This window comes from Spea bombifrons, chromosome 10 (genome assembly GCF_027358695.1).
Source record: "Spea bombifrons isolate aSpeBom1 chromosome 10, aSpeBom1.2.pri, whole genome shotgun sequence".
Lineage (NCBI taxonomy): Eukaryota > Metazoa > Chordata > Amphibia > Anura > Pelobatidae > Spea > Spea bombifrons.
This window is the reverse complement of record NC_071096.1, coordinates 22,847,569-22,863,428: the sequence shown is the minus strand read 5'-3', so window position 1 is coordinate 22,863,428 and position 15,860 is coordinate 22,847,569. Positions and strand designations below refer to the sequence as shown.

Here is a 15,860-nt window from a genome sequence, read left to right as displayed (position 1 = left end):
GATCCCCCTGAAAACAACGATTTAGGGTTATATGGGCATTGCTTGTGGTGATCAGATTATGTCCTTATCTGATAGAGTTTGTATATAAGGCTGTGTGTTTTCACAATAAAGTGTTCTTTGTTTTAACCTCAATATTAACTCTGTCTGATGCTTCAGGTGGGCTGCTACAATCACTTATTGTCCTTGACAGGACTGTATGAGCACTGCATCAGCTAGATTGCCATAGTCCAGCGCCGATAGGGTTAATCGCCAAAGTCTCGGGAAGGAAGCAACAATCTGGCAGGTGTACCCACATCAGGGTACAGGACCTCCCCGTAACACTCATTTCCCCCCACCCCATTTCCACTGGGGGGGGTTGAGAAGTCTCTGGCGGGTGTTAGCATTTACACCAACTGAAAGATACTGCCCAGTCATGTGATCAGATATTTAATAAGCAATGGTATGGCACATGGACAGTTACACCACATCCGGGAAGATAGAAATGCTGGCTTCTGCTGACCAGCAAATATTATTATTATGATTTCTTGTTTTATATAGCACCATCAAATTCCGTAGTGCTGTACAATGGGTGGACAGGACAAAACAAGTGGTAACATAACACTTTGACTAACAGAGACAACAGGTCAGAAATATTACCTGTGCCACGCGCAACAGTAGAAAGACAGCGGGAGATCAGGGAGGTAAATGCGTGGCTAAAGTCATGGTGTAGGAAGGAGGGTTTTGGCTTTCTAGAGCACTGGGCTGATTTTGCGCTTGGGTACAATCTTTATAGCGGTGATGGATTGCACCTAAACGGAAGAGGGTCTGTTGTGCTAGGGGAGAGGATGGCTAGAAGGCTGGAGGAGTTTTTAAACTAGTGGTAGGGGGGGGAGGGACACAGAGATCTTGAAAATGGAGATAGTGCAGAAAGGAGTGGGGCTTCAGATCAGAACAAGGGGGGTGGAGATGGGGGGAGGGGCAAGATCATAACAGAGGAGGTATGTATTAATAAAAATTCTCATAAAATTCAAGAGACTCAGGGTAATATTAAATGTATGCTTGCTAATGCAAGGAGCCTAAATAACAAAATGGGAGAACTAGAGGCAATAGCATACACTAACCAATATGATATAATAGGCATAACAGAAACATGGTGGGATGAGACCCATGACTGGGCAGTTAACTTAAAAGGTTATACATTATATAGGAAGGACAGAAAAAGCAGGAAGGGATGAGGAGTATGCTTGTATGTTAGCAACGAGCTAAAGTCAAATATTAAGCATCTTGAAGGCGACAAGGGATTTGTGGAAGCTTTATGGGTAGATATCAACTTGGGGCAAAAAAAAGGAAAAGAACTACTGGTTGGGATATGTTATAAACCACCTAATGTTAATAATGATGAGGAAGAGCAGCTGTTAGAACAAATTGAGAAAGCTGCACATCTGGGTAACGCGTTAATTATTGGAGATTTCAATTACCCGGACATAAATTGGGATAGAGAGACTAGTAGTTCTGCAAGGGGATCCAGGTTTTTGAACCTGTTAAATGACGCCTTCATGTCACAACTGGTACAAGCACCAACTAGAAAGGATACTTGTTTGGATCTGGTGATAAACAATGTTGATCTTGTGTCTAACATTCAAGTGGGGGAGCACCTGGGTAATAGTGATCACAATATGGTCTCTTTTGAAATAAACTCAAAAAAGAAATTGCCCATGGGGAATACTAAAATGTATAATTTTAAGAAGGCCAATTTCAATAAGATAAGGGCAGCTTTACAACTTACTGACTGGCAAAAACTCTTCAGGGATAAAAATACTGAGGAAAAACGGAGTATTTTCAAACAAATATTAGCAGGGTACACTTCTCAGTATGTACCACTAGGAAACAAATATAAAAGAAACAAATTGAAACCGATGTGGCTTAGTGGGGTCGTTAAGCAGGAAATTAAAAATAAGAAAATGGCTTTTACAGCATTTAAAATCAGACAAATCAGAGGCATCCTATATAAGATATAAGGAAGCCAATAAAGCATGCAAAAAAGTGATTAGATGGGCTAAACTAGAAAATGAGAGGGTGATTGCCAAAGAGAGCAAAACTAACCCCAAAATATTCTTTAAGTACATAAATTCTAAAAAAACAAAGAATGAAAATGTAGGTTCATTAATAACAGAGAGGGGAGTGTTGGTTAAGGAGGACCAGGAAAAAGCAGAAACTTTAAATAAGTATTTTTCCTCAGTATATGTTATGGAGGAACCTATGGCAATGGAGATACATAGGACCACTGAGAAAAATTTTCAGTCAAACTGTGAGTGGATGGCCCAGGACAAGGTGCTGCAGCAACTAAAGAAAATTAATGTTAACAAGGCTCCAGGGCCTGACGGTATTCACCCACGAGTACTTAAGGAGCTGTGTCAGGAAATAAGCGAACCTCTGTTTCTAATCTTTCGGGATTCTTTTCTTTCAGGAATTGTACCAGAGGATTGGAGGAAGGCAGATGTGGTTCCTATTTTCAAAAAGGGTTCCAACTCTGTGCCCGGAAATTATAGACCTGTGAGCCTAACTTCCGTTGCTGGGAAAGTATTTGAAGGGCTGTTTAGGGATAATATTCAAGAATTCCTTTGGAAGAATAGTATTATTATCATAAATCAGCATGGTTTTATAGAACATAGGTCCTGTCAAACTAATTTAATTGCATTCTACGAAGAAGTAAGTAGAAGTGTCGATCAGGGGGTTGCAGTGGATGTAATCTACTTGGATTTTGCCAAGGCGTTTGACACGGTTCCACACAATAGGTTAGTATTCAAACTGAAAGAAATTGGCCTAGATGCAAATTCTTGTTCTTGGGTAGAACATTGGCTTAGAGGTAGAGAACAGAGAGTTGTTATAAATGGTAAATTTTCAAGCTGGTCAAAAGTGGTAAGTGGTGTCCCTCAGGGTTCTGTTCTGGGACCAATTTTATTCAACATATTTATAAATGACCTGGCAGTAGGCATTGAAAGTCATGTTTCTGTGTTTGCAGATGACACAAAACTAGGTAAAGTTATACAGGGCGAGCAGGATATTACAGTGCTGCAGAGGGATCTAGATAGACTGGGGGACTGGGCACTCAAATGGCAGATGAAATTCAATGTAGATAAATGTAAAGTTATGCACTTTGGGGTAGCGAATGCACAAGCAACCTACACCCTAAACGGTAGTGAATTAGGGGTAATGACAAATGAGAAGGATTTGGGAATTGTTATAGACAACAAACTAGGCAACAATGTGCAGTGTCAGTCTGCGGTTGCTAAGGCCAGTAAGGTATTGTCGTGTATAAAAAGGGGCATCAAGTCGCGGAATAAAGATAGAATTTTGCCTTTGTATAAATCAATGGTAAGGCCGCACCTTGAGTATGCTGTGCAATTTTGGGCACCTTTTCTAAAGAAGGATATCATAGCACTAGAAAGGGTGCAGAGGCGGGCTACAAAATTAATAAAAGGAATGGAGCACTATAGTTATGAAGAAAGGTTAACTAATTTAAATCTGTTTAGTTTAGAAAAATGTCGCCTCAGAGGGGATATGATAACGTTATATAAATATATTCGGGGCCAATACAAACCATTGTGTGGAAATCTGTTCATAAACAGGACTATGCATAGGACACGTGGTCATGCATTTAGACTGGAAGAAAGGAGATTTAGACTAAAGCAGAGGAAAGGGTTTTTTACAGTAAGGACAATAAGGATGTGGAATTCTCTGACTGCAGAGGTAGTTTTATCAGAGTCTGTACAGATGTTTAAACTGCAACTGGATGGATACCTGGAAAAACATAATGTTCGGGGATATAATCTTTAATTATGGGGAAACAGCTTATTGATCCAAGGAGAAATCTGACTGTCATTTTGGGGTCAAGAAGGAATTTTTTTCCCTGGTTAGTGCAAAATTGGAAAGAGCGAAGCCGGGTTTTTTGCCTTCTTTTGGATCAACAGCAACAAATTAACAGATATAGGAAAGGCTGAACTTGATGGACGCATGTCTTTTTTCAGCCTATGTAACTATGTAACTATGTGAGGAGGGCCCTGCTCAAACAAGCTTACAATCTAGAGGGATTTAGGGTGTATTACACAATAGGTAAAAGTGCCAGTGTAAGGGAATCTTAGCATTGGAGGGAGGGAAGATGAGGAGTTCAGTTCGGTTTTGGAGAGGTTAAGTTTCAAGAAACATGCAGACATCCAGGTAGAGACAGATACAAGGCAGTTAGTTACATGGTCCAAGACAGAGGGAGAGAGATCAGGGGAGGATAGATAGATCTGGGTGTCATCAGCATACAGGTGGTATTGAAAGCCAAAGGATGAGATCAGTTTGCCAAGTGTAAAGCGAGAACAGAAGGGGTCCTAAAACTGAGCCTTGGGGTACCCCAACTGAGAGAGAGAGGGGAAGGGAAGTGTTACTGGAGACAGAGACACTGAAAGGTACGATCAGAGAGGTAGGAAGTGAGCCAGGAGAGAGCAGAGTCACGGAGGCCACAGTGTCAAAAGCAGCAGAAAGGTCCAGTATGATTAGCATGGCGTAGTGGCCCTTGGACTTAGCAGTAATTAAGTCATTAGAGTGTCGAGGGTGAAAACCAGATTGAAGAGGGTCAAGCAGGAAGTTGGAATCTAGAAACTTAGTTAATTGGATATAAACAATTCTTTCAAGAAGTTTGGAGGTGAAAGGAAGCAAAGAGATAACGGTAATTGGAGAGATCAGTCGGGTCAAGAGAGGACTTTTTCAAGATAGGGAGTAATGGTAGCATGCTTGAAGGAGGATGGGACAGATCCAGTAGTGAGGGAGAGGTTGAAGATATGAGTTAGAGTAGGGACACGGGTAGATGAAAGAGACTGAGTGAGATGGGAAGGGATGGGGTCAAGGGGGCAGGTGGTTGGACAAGAGTAAAGAAGAAGAGCATGTACATCCTCTTCAGTGACAGCAGAGAAATTAGTGAAGGGAAAAGAGGTCACTGGGTCAGAGTCAGAAGGAGGGTGAGGACAGGGTGGTGACTGTGCAGATATGTAATTTCTGATAGTTTGAATTTTATTATTGAATAATGTGGCAAAGTCAGATGCGTTAAGGTTGGTGGAAGGGGTAGTGGGGATCGGTGGAAGCAGGGAATTGAAAGTATTAAAGTATCGTTTAGAGTTGTGAGACAGGGAGGAGATAAGGGAAGTGAAGTAGGTTTCTTTAGCAAGGTTGAGAGCAGAGTAGTAGGAACGTAGCATTAATTTATAGTGCAGAAAGTCAGACATGAAATGAGACTTTCGCCAACCATGTTCAGCAGTGTGGGAACATTGTCGTAGGTGTCGGGTTACAGTTGTGTGCCAGCGTTGGAAACGTGAACGTCTCCCAAAATAAATAACCTTGCATTCATCAATATTAAGTATATAATTATTAGTATCTCTTGGCTGTCCACACCTCCAATTCTATCAAATCTCCTAGCAGGAAAGTAAGGTATAGTTTAGACCAAATTATTTTACCTAATTTTGTGTCATCTGCAAGCACTGACACATGGCTTTCAATATCCAATGAAATATCATTATTATTTATTATTAATTTATTGTTTTATATAGCGCCAAATTCCATAGCCTGTACAATAGGTGGACAGGACACAACAAGTATGTAACATTTGACTTGCAGACACAACAGGTGAAGAGGGCCCTGCTCAGACGAGCTTACAATCGATTACCATATTTGCTCGATTATAGGAAGACCCCCCAAAATCTGAATATTAATTTAGGAAAAAAGAAAAAGCTTGAATATAACACTACCCTGTCGGAAAAAAGTTTTACTAGTAAATATTAATTCATGTAAACTATTTTTTCATATTTAATAAAAGCTATGATTGAGATTTTTTTTTTGTTTTTATTTCCTTTTATTTGCCAACCTGCCCCCCCGTTATGCACATCTGCCCCCAGAAATGCCTTATACCCCCTATATGCCACTCTGCCCCATGATATGTCTTTTAACCCTCTATATGCCACTCTACCTCCAGAAATGCCTTATACCTTCCTATATGCCACTGTGCTCCATGATATGCCTTATACCCCCCTATATGCCACTCTGCCCCATGATATGCCTTTTAACCCTCTATATGCCACTCTACCTCCAGAAATGCCTTACACCCTCCTATATGCCACTGTGCTCCACGATATGCCTTTTAACCCCCTATATGCCACTCTGCCCCATGATTTGCCTTATATCCCTATATGTCACTCTGGCATATAGGGGGTTAAAAAGCATATCATGGGGCAGAGTGGCATATAGGGATTGTTTATATATATATATATATATATATATATATATATTGCTAACAGCAATCACACTCCTATCATAGCCTGGCAGTCAGTACCTGGGCATGATAGGAGTATGATTACAGCCTCCCTATGCCATGCTACCCCCCTTATACATCCATGCTATCACATACACTCCTTCACAAACATTTAAATACTCATTCATTCCCTTAATCATTCATACTTGCTCATAAACCCTCCCCCACCCCTTACCGTTGCGGGGAACTCTGATCTGACAGCCGGGGAAGGTCTGCGCGATGGACGCAGACAACCCCCTCTGCTAGCCACACCTCCTTCCGGCTGCAGCGTAAATTGTCTACGCGAATAAGGCATTTCTGTTTCTGGAGGCAGAGTGTTCTATGAAATGCATAACTGGATCCAGGTTGGAAAATAGAAGGAAATAAAACCAAAATATTTTTCTCAATCATAGCTTTTATTAAAAAAAATAGTTTACATGAATTAACATTCACTGGTAAAACTTTGTTCCTATAGGGTCGTGTTCTTTTTTTCCTAAATTAATATTCAGATTTGGGGGGTCGTCTTATAAATCGAGCAAATACGGTATATAGACACTATACAAAACGAAATTCCAATGTACCACATGTAACGATTGTTAAAGGGTCCGAATACTTTTGCAAGGAACTGTATAAATACATGGATACTAATATATGCAAACATATTATGTGTAAAAAATATATATATAATTATACAAACCTTGGTGCAGTTATCTGCTCGGGGCTCCAGTTCTTCAACTGATACCAACTGTTGTAATAGACTGCTTTCCAGAAATCCCCTCTCCGCAATGGGATCAAATATGGCATCTGGGTGCATTAAAAGAATTGAGAGGGACACTGCAAATCCTGCCATATCTATGGGAAATGGTCTATGTGTCTTCCAGGCAGTGTGAAATCCAACCACATGGCCTTTATCTACCAGTGGTCCCTCATAGAGCAAGCCCCCAACTAGCCCAACTGGCCAGACAGAGACCTTCTGAGTATAACGCATCTGCAATAAAGAAAATAAGAACATACTGTATAACAAGTAAGGTTAATGTATTGTCCTGAATTCAGTGTTTCTTAAACACTGTGTGAAAACTTCTAATATGCATAATACAAATAACATGAAGCATATTACTTTGCATTTATTAGTCTCTAGATGAAAAACAAAATGAACACTGCTCAGATGTGTAGCCATGAAGTCTCTAATCTGCATTCAAACATTCCTTTGAATTCAAAAAGAACATTTTAAACGACAGTATTTATATTTGTTAGCCTGGAGAAAGGCATGGGGTCTAGACACCCCAGGCCAGAAGGTTCCAGCCCTCCCCTTCTGTGAACATGTATGGTGGGTACACTAACAGCCTTGTGGTCACGGTCTCCCACTTTAGCAGCACACGTTAAAACAAACAATCCTAATGCTGAAAATGGCCTCAGAGGGGCACTTGTTTTAGTTGCTGGGCCTAGGGGGTAAAACGTCACTGTTTATGTGGCTGTCATCTATTGATAACTGAGTAAGGCATGTAGAAGGGTGATTTTTTTAAAATGTTTTTATTTATTTATTTACACACTTGAAATTAACATTATCAACACATTTCCTCTTGCTGTGACTTTCAGGGCTGTAGAACACGGACACAATATTAAAATACACATAAGTGGAGGAAAGCGAGATGTTAAAAAATGGGCCTTGGAATAACCTGTCTATGTGGGGTATATACCCAGTATGTTAAGTATGTTTACATATGTATGTTGGAAACATACATATGTATGTGCTGTATGCATACGTAGGTGCTGTACAAGATATGTGGAACTGGGAAGATCTACACCTTCCTAGAATCCTGAGGGATGCCCTCTTTGTGGAAGACAAAAATGTTCTGTGTCTTACCAGAAGGCAATTTCCTGTACAGTGGATTTGTGGGTATTTTACGTTAATGTAACTACTTTGATGACGATTCAGAGTTGTTTAGGGCTGCAACTAACGATTATTTTAATAATCGATTAGTTGGCCGATTATTTTTTCGATTAATCGATTAATCGGATAAAAAAATGAATGTAAATTTTTCATTTATTTAAAATAATTTACTAAACAAATGATGTTAAATACAAACAGCAGAATAAAAAAACTTTGATAATACATTTCTTGTCTTTATTTCCCAACCAGCCCCCCAATATATGCACATTTGAGCCCAGGCTTGCTACGCTGCCTCCCAGACATGCCATGCTGCCCCCCCACATATGCCACGCTGCCTACCACAGCACTCCACGCTGCCTCCCACATATACCACACCACGCTGCCTCCCACATATGCCACTCCACGCTGCCTCCCACATATGCCACGCCACCTCCCACATCTGCCACGCCACGCTGCCTCCCACATCTGCCACTCCACTCTACCCCCATGCCACTGTGCCTGATACGCCTTATACCCCCTGAAACACCACTCCATCCTCCCCAGACATGCCACCCTGCCCTCCCCACATATGCCACGCCATGCTGCCTCCCACATCTGCCACTCCACAATGCCTCCCACATATGCCACTCCACGCTGCCTCCCACATCTGCCACTCCACGCTGCCTCCCACATCTGCCACTGTGCCTGATACACCTTATATCCCGATACCCCACTCCATCCTCCCCAGACATGCCACCCTGCCTCCCAGACATGCCACTTCTCTACCCCCAGATATGCCTTATACACCCTGATACACCACTCCGTCCTCCCCAGACATGCCACACTGCCCTCCCCACATATGCCTTATATACTGTATATGCCTTATACCCCCAGATATGTCACTTCACTGCCCCCAGGATTTAGATTCCCCTAAATTAACCCTAAACTCCCCATTAACCATAACTGCCCCTAAATTAACCCTTAACACCCCCTTAACTACAGCATCCCCTAAATTAACCCTAAACACACCATTAACCACAACTGCCTCAAATTAACCCCAAACACCCCATTAACCACAGCTGCTCCTAAATTAAACCTAAACACCTGATGAAAAGTCTGTAATAAACAAGACTGAAACGTTGACTTAAAAACCGAAGTTGTTTGTGTGGTCATTTGCAAAGTCCCTGGAGTGCCGGTAACTATTTTTGGACTTTATATATATATATATATATATATATATATATATATATATATATATATATATATATATATACACACACATATACTTACAGTTAGATGAGTGTCACAGCCATGTGGTTCTGGCCTGGAGAAGGAAGGGGCGGGGCCAGTTGTCACAGTGATTACAGGGAGGGGGAGTAAGTAGGAGCTGCTTCTGTGAGACGGTGAGTCAGACTAAACGGATTATATAATGAGGGGGATTTTTCAGAGCGTTTGCTCTGAAAAAACCCTCATTTTATAATCGATAATAATCGATTCAACTAATCGATAATGAAATTCGTTGCCAACGAATTTCATTATCGATTATTATCGATTTTATCGATTAGTTGTTGCAGCCCTAGAGTTTTTACTAAATTTCCCACCCACAATTTTCACCTAATCATGCAAATACGGTATCAAAACCAAGTTTTCTTCAAAAAAACAAGAAATACTTTACATGTGTACGCTATTCACACGAAACAGGAACATTAGCTGAACCAACATCATCCCCAGTCCGCCTCTGATACATATATCAGATTGATTCTTGATAGTAAATCTAATGCTTGGGCTAAATTCACTAACTTTGAAGTTTGCGGCTGAACTTTTCTTTTCAATCTCCTTATGTATTTACATATTTTTTTATGTGATGCAATCTGAAGGAACAGATTTGTATAGTAATATCGTACTGTTATATCGTTATCGTCATTTTGCATCCAGCATATACACAATTATAACTATTTAAATTTGGGAATTCTTGTGGCTATTATATCTAGTTTTCTATAGAACAAAAACATATGCGTATTTACGTATTATAAAAGGCGAACCTCAGTGACCCTAAGCAAAAAAGGACTGAGCTGATACCGCATGTGGTATATATAATTTTATTCTTTTTTTACTTTATTAAGTGGGTGGTATATATAATTTTATTCTTTTTTTTTTACTTTATTAAGTGGGTGGTATGTAATTGGAATAGAATTCATAAAACTTCCAAAACATCTGGCCCAACTTCGAGACGCAGGAACAAGGTTATGTGACCTATGGTAAAATAGTGTCTTGCTGCTAGAAAGAAGGTTCTGGGCAAGGTAAAGTGCTAAGGGAGAGAGGGAGTATGTATGTATGTACATATGCATGAGTGTGTGTAAGTGTGTGTTTGCATAAGTGTGCATATTAATGACCAGCGACATGCCAGGCACGTCACAGAAAAACAGTTAATTAAAGAGCAATGATGTGCCTGGCATGTCATGACATTAATTAAGTTTAGAAAGCGATTTACAATCGCTTTCTTCTCTTCAAGGTGTTGCTGCACGGCATCAGGGGCCTTGTGTGGCCCCTCCCCGGGGCATCTACTCCCATTTTAGAGGAGCTCAGGAGGCGATCAACACTTTAATGGTGTCGCTGAAATGCCTAAATAGCGAGGCATTCAACAACACCGCAAACCTACCCCAAGACGCACTGGGACAACTCTGGAGAGTGGTCACAAGCACCAATGGGAGATAAAAAACATAAATCAAAAAAGGAAAAAAATAAAAATACCTAAAAAAAAAATGTGGTAACGTTTAGAAATAATTATGCAGTGATGTCACCATCAGGGGAACCGTCCAGTTCCAACAAAATGTAAAACAAAATTAAATAAACAGAATCTTCCAAAAAAATCCAGATATGGAAAGATTTAAAATATTAGTATTGGCCGGGTTCAAAGATGTCCCAAATAGGGCATAGGCACAGAATGACCAAAACGAAAAAGCGCACTTCCCAAATGTGGCCTTTAAGCCACACACAACCAGACAAACCAAGCATTGGTGGTATTCGGAAGATGTTGATAAAAAACACAAAATAAATTACTACCACAAAGTTTGCATTGGCTGGCTTTAAAGAAGTCCCAGATAGCACATGGGGCAGAATGACCAGATTTGGGGAAAAAAATGGTTTTAAAATAGCAAGTCACCAGAATCAGGAATCTGCACTCACTCCCCACAGGAACTCAGGTGCTTGGCTGTGCCGGGAAGGGCCAACTCCCCAGTAAATCAAAATAGAAAAAGGCTCCAGGCACTCAAGGGTTCCATCAGACAGATTTATTTGAAGGAAACGGACAACAACGTTTCGACCTCACAATGAGGTCTTTATCAAGTTAAAATAGCAAAGCGCTACTTGTGCTTACTGCCCTATAAACGTGCAAAAAAAATAAAATAATGAATATTTCTAAACTCAGGACAATAGTAGAATCTGTTTAGCAGGATTCTTCATTAGGTTTTATGGTAAAAGATTTTTCAAATAAAAGTGATAAAAAGCTTTTTTTCCCCCCAGTTTTTCTAGCATATTTTATTATTATTTTTATAGGAAGAAAGCCCTTCTAGTCCTGAAAAAAATATATATAACTTGCGTGGGTACATTAAATAGGAATAGACTAATAGAAAATTACAGCTAAAGACGAGCATCGCAAAAATTTTAAAACAGCCTGTGCCTTAAGGGGTAAATATAAGTATATGTGTGTTAGAATAAGTGTGTGATGTGTATGCCAGTGCGTATGTTAGGGGTCAATGGGGGCAACTGACTTCACATGTTCCTTGGGCCAGAAGCTTCCAGTCCTCAAAAATGTATTTCTTGGGATTTTCATTAAAAAAAAAAAAGAATTGTCAACCTTTTTAAATGCAACCCTATTTTTCCTGACCTCTCCTAGCATCTTTCTGCAATACCCCCTGTGCTTTTATACCTACAAAGAATTTGTATTTTCTTTTCCTGCCTCCCTGTCACCACCTTTTAGATGTCATGATACTCTGAGTGCATGCTCAGCATCAAACTGGAGAAGTTCAGATGCCGTACCCTTCCAATAAAAACTCTACATTTCTCTGCGGCTCGAGTATTTGCACCTGCCAGTACAAAAATTGTTTCTGTGGGAGAGGATAGGGTACAGGGTACTTAGCGATCTGGTAGTGACTTTTGCAGCTTCCAGAAAAGGTAGCCTGACAAAGCCAAGAAATCTAATTGACCGATCTTCCCAATAGAATAGAAGAATACCAGGGAGCTGTGGTGGTGGTTTATTTAATATAAAGGAGGAGGTTCTTAATTGGGGAGACCCTGTACTACAAGACGAGAACAGGAATATAACCCATGGTTATATTCCTGATCTCCTTCTCGTATGAATAGAACCCATGGTCCTGGCAGCTGTTAAGAAAAAGGGGAAATTGTGTAAAAAAAACTAAAACATAAGTATATACTAAGTATAATATGGACACTTTCCAAGGGCACATTTAGATGAATTACAGACATTCTCAGAAAAGTGATTGTCAAAGATTTTAAGTCTGGGGGTCTGTTTGCAAGAGGGTTTTAATCACTATAGCAAGAGGAAAGATGCATTTTTACATTTTGAAGGTTTGTTTTGTTTTTGCAAGGGATGAACTGCTCTTATAAAATGCATAGTTCAACAGTGATATAAATGGAGCGAATATATATATCCCCATGAAGGGTGATCTTTTTATCTATTGTCTACACTAGTGAACTATTAATCACGCCAATATACAAGCCCAAATTCAGTAAAAGGATTAACTTACTGTATAAATAAGAATTTTTGTCATTTGCATATGTTATGCAACCTGAAAAACTAATTGTTAGGTTTACCTCCTTAAAAATGTTGACACTGTATGTATTGTCATCATCTGCAAAATATACAACTCCTCGATCTACTGGTGACTGGTTTGTCCTTAGCCAATGCAGGGCTTCATTACGTTGTTCCACGCCACGAGGTTTCAACCAATTTGGGTCTCCTTCTTTAAGTTTCATGGATGGTGGTGTCTGAACATTCAAGTGAGTATAATGCAAACCACTCTGTGCAAGCAGATCTGTCACTAATGGGGTTCTTTCTGGTGAGTCTTCTACCAAGATCCAGTGAAGAGCAGGGACCAAAATCAAAGTCTGGGACAAGCGGGTGAGTTCTGCACGTTGTAGAGGTCTGGAGTATAGACAAGTGAGAGAGAAAGTAAATTACAAGCAGGGGATAACCTGTAAAACAGAAAAGAAAGAAAGCATGATAAAAAGAAAAATAAAACAGTGACTAAATGGAAGCTATTTAAAGTCACTGAAATGTATCGAAGAAAAATCCGGATACGTAGACAAAATGTTGTAAATTATCAAACAGCAATAATCCAAATATCCAAACTGAATTAGATTGAAAATTCACATGGGAACGGACCCACTCCCTCAATATAAGTATATAACCCTGTAAAGGAAGGGAATTAGAGGACAGAGTTGTCAAGAGGCACAGTAATGCTAGAAATACAGTGAACAACAAAACTGAAAGGAGAGGGGAAAAAAAGAGGCTGAATTACCATAAATGAAGTACTAACCGCCTAAAGGTTGGAGTAACCACATATATAATGGGTAACTGGCTCACTAGTCCTTGGTCATTGGATTCCCTTCGATTCGCAACATTATAGTCCTTCCCATGGATACCCCGAGCTTCCTGAATATGAAGGGAGCAATCACATGGCTGCCCTGTTAGCAAATAAAAGATTACAAGAGACGTAAACTCCATATAACATTCCATATCACTTAAGTAATTGCAGACTGTCTTTCAACTACTTCTCTTTGATTTTTACTTGTACATTTTATGTCAGTAACCTTGATTACCCATATAACCTTACACATTACCCATATATGCTCTGGTTTCTCTTCAAAACACAAATCTTTCTGACACATATAGCTAGCAGATGTATATACTTATCGACTTCGGGTATTGGACGTTGTGAGGAGCAGATCCCCAAAAGAAAACCCAGCTCACCAAGTTGCAACACTGCATACAGCAGAACAATACTGGAGACCACAAAGTAGACAAGGAAAATGTTTCTGAGCTTCAGCCTCATGTTACTGAAACAGTGCACATTCAATCATGACACACCTGGCATAGAAGGTAAAATAAGGCATGTTAAAGATGGAAGTATCAACTATTGTAAAATTGTACTTTATTTACAGTGCATTTTTAAAACGGTACATGAGAATATCTTAAAAGTAAGAGTACTTCTTAACAAATACCATTATTGTTGCAATACCAACCATAATCTAAGGATGTAGCATCCATTAAATAAAACATTGACGGAAAATGTATTAAAGTACATCTCAGGGTATGGTACCTGTTACTTTCATCACATTTGAAAAACGCCTTTCGTACCCTCTTTCTTATGCTGACAGAGAGTAGTCCAAGCGGTAAAAAGAGTAGTCCAAGCGGTAAAAAGACAGCCTGATCTCCTTGTAATGGCGTGGAGGTGTCCCTGCTTCTGCAAGAATGTCAGGGCATAGCAGTATATCCTAATGTGCTTTTAAGCGCAGGAATTTATTTTTTTTTAAAGACATACTGACATGTCCATTTGATATCGAAATGGTTACCTTTTGCAGGTGAGGTAAACCAGAAAGTTGGAACTAGACTCCTCACCAGCAGTCTCACAGCAACCTCCAAAACGTGGAGTGCAGCACTGTCTAGGGCTGCAACTAACGATTATTTTAATAATCGATTAGTTGGCCGATTATTTTTTCGATTAATCGGATAAAAAAAATGCTAATTATAATGTAATAAAAAACTTACAATTTACACTTTCATCTCTTTATCACAATGGCATTTCTCTATTCACCTTCTTATTTTACTGACATAATAATAAAAGCTACAAGAACCCGAACACAGTGTTTCTCAAACTAGGTTTTAATACAAAGTTACTAGTAAATATTAATATGTTAACTATTTAACCCCTTAAGGACAATAGGGGTTATTACTCGTAGTATATTGTGGGACAATGGCTATTTTAACATTTTTCGGTGTTCCTGTTTAGCTGTGATTTTCTTCTTTCTCATTTCGTGCTCCCACACATATTATATATTGTTTTTTTCAGGACAAACAGGGCTTTCTTTAGATACCATTAATTTTATCATATCATCTAATTTACTATAAAAAAAATGATACAATATGGGGATTTTTTGTTAAAAAATTACTTTTTCTCACTTTTTAAACAAAAAACTTTTACTCATCTGCAAAAACGAATGAAAAAACCTGCTAAATAGATTCTACTATTTGTCCTGAGTTTGAAATACCCAATGTTTTTATGTTTTTTTGCTTTTTTCTGCACGTTATGGGGCAATAAGTACAGGTAGCGTTTTGCTATTTCAAAACCTTTTTTTCCAAATCTGGTAATTCTTCCCCCCATGTGCCATTTCGGGTATCTTTGAAGCCGGCCAATGCAATTTACCCCATCAAGTCATATATTTTTAAAAACTAGACACCCCAAGGTATTTCACATGCTGGTAATTTAACCCTTTCCATGCACTAATTTTACCACCAGCCTTTGTGAAACTTTATGGTAGTAAATTTTTTTGTATTTTTTTCACACACGTACTTCAGGTATAAATGTATCGCTCCTGGTATATGTCCCTGTCAAACAACACCCCAATATGTGTTCAGTAACATCTCCTGAGCGCAGTGATACCCCA

General features: G+C 39.5%; 1 protein-coding gene across 4 annotated transcripts in view; it reads right to left on the bottom strand.

Moving 5' to 3' along the window:
• Window positions 1-14,597, bottom strand: part of B3GAT3 (beta-1,3-glucuronyltransferase 3) — a 44,823-nt gene extending 30,226 nt beyond the window's left edge. The window contains exons 1-5 of one of the 4 annotated variants that reach the window (XM_053448804.1): window positions 14,516-14,597; window positions 14,167-14,283; window positions 13,733-13,880; window positions 13,008-13,338; window positions 7,002-7,292 (exon numbers count right to left, since the gene is read on the bottom strand). In XM_053448804.1, the coding sequence (XP_053304779.1) occupies window positions 7,002-7,292; window positions 13,008-13,338; window positions 13,733-13,880; window positions 14,167-14,248 (852 nt within the window). In that variant the 5' untranslated portion in view covers window positions 14,249-14,283; window positions 14,516-14,597. The remainder of the gene's footprint in view (window positions 1-7,001; window positions 7,293-13,007; window positions 13,339-13,732; window positions 13,881-14,166; window positions 14,284-14,515) is intronic. The other 3 variants (XM_053448806.1, XM_053448805.1, XM_053448807.1) reach the window with 3 other exon arrangements.
• Window positions 14,598-15,860: the final 1,263 nt, after the last annotated feature.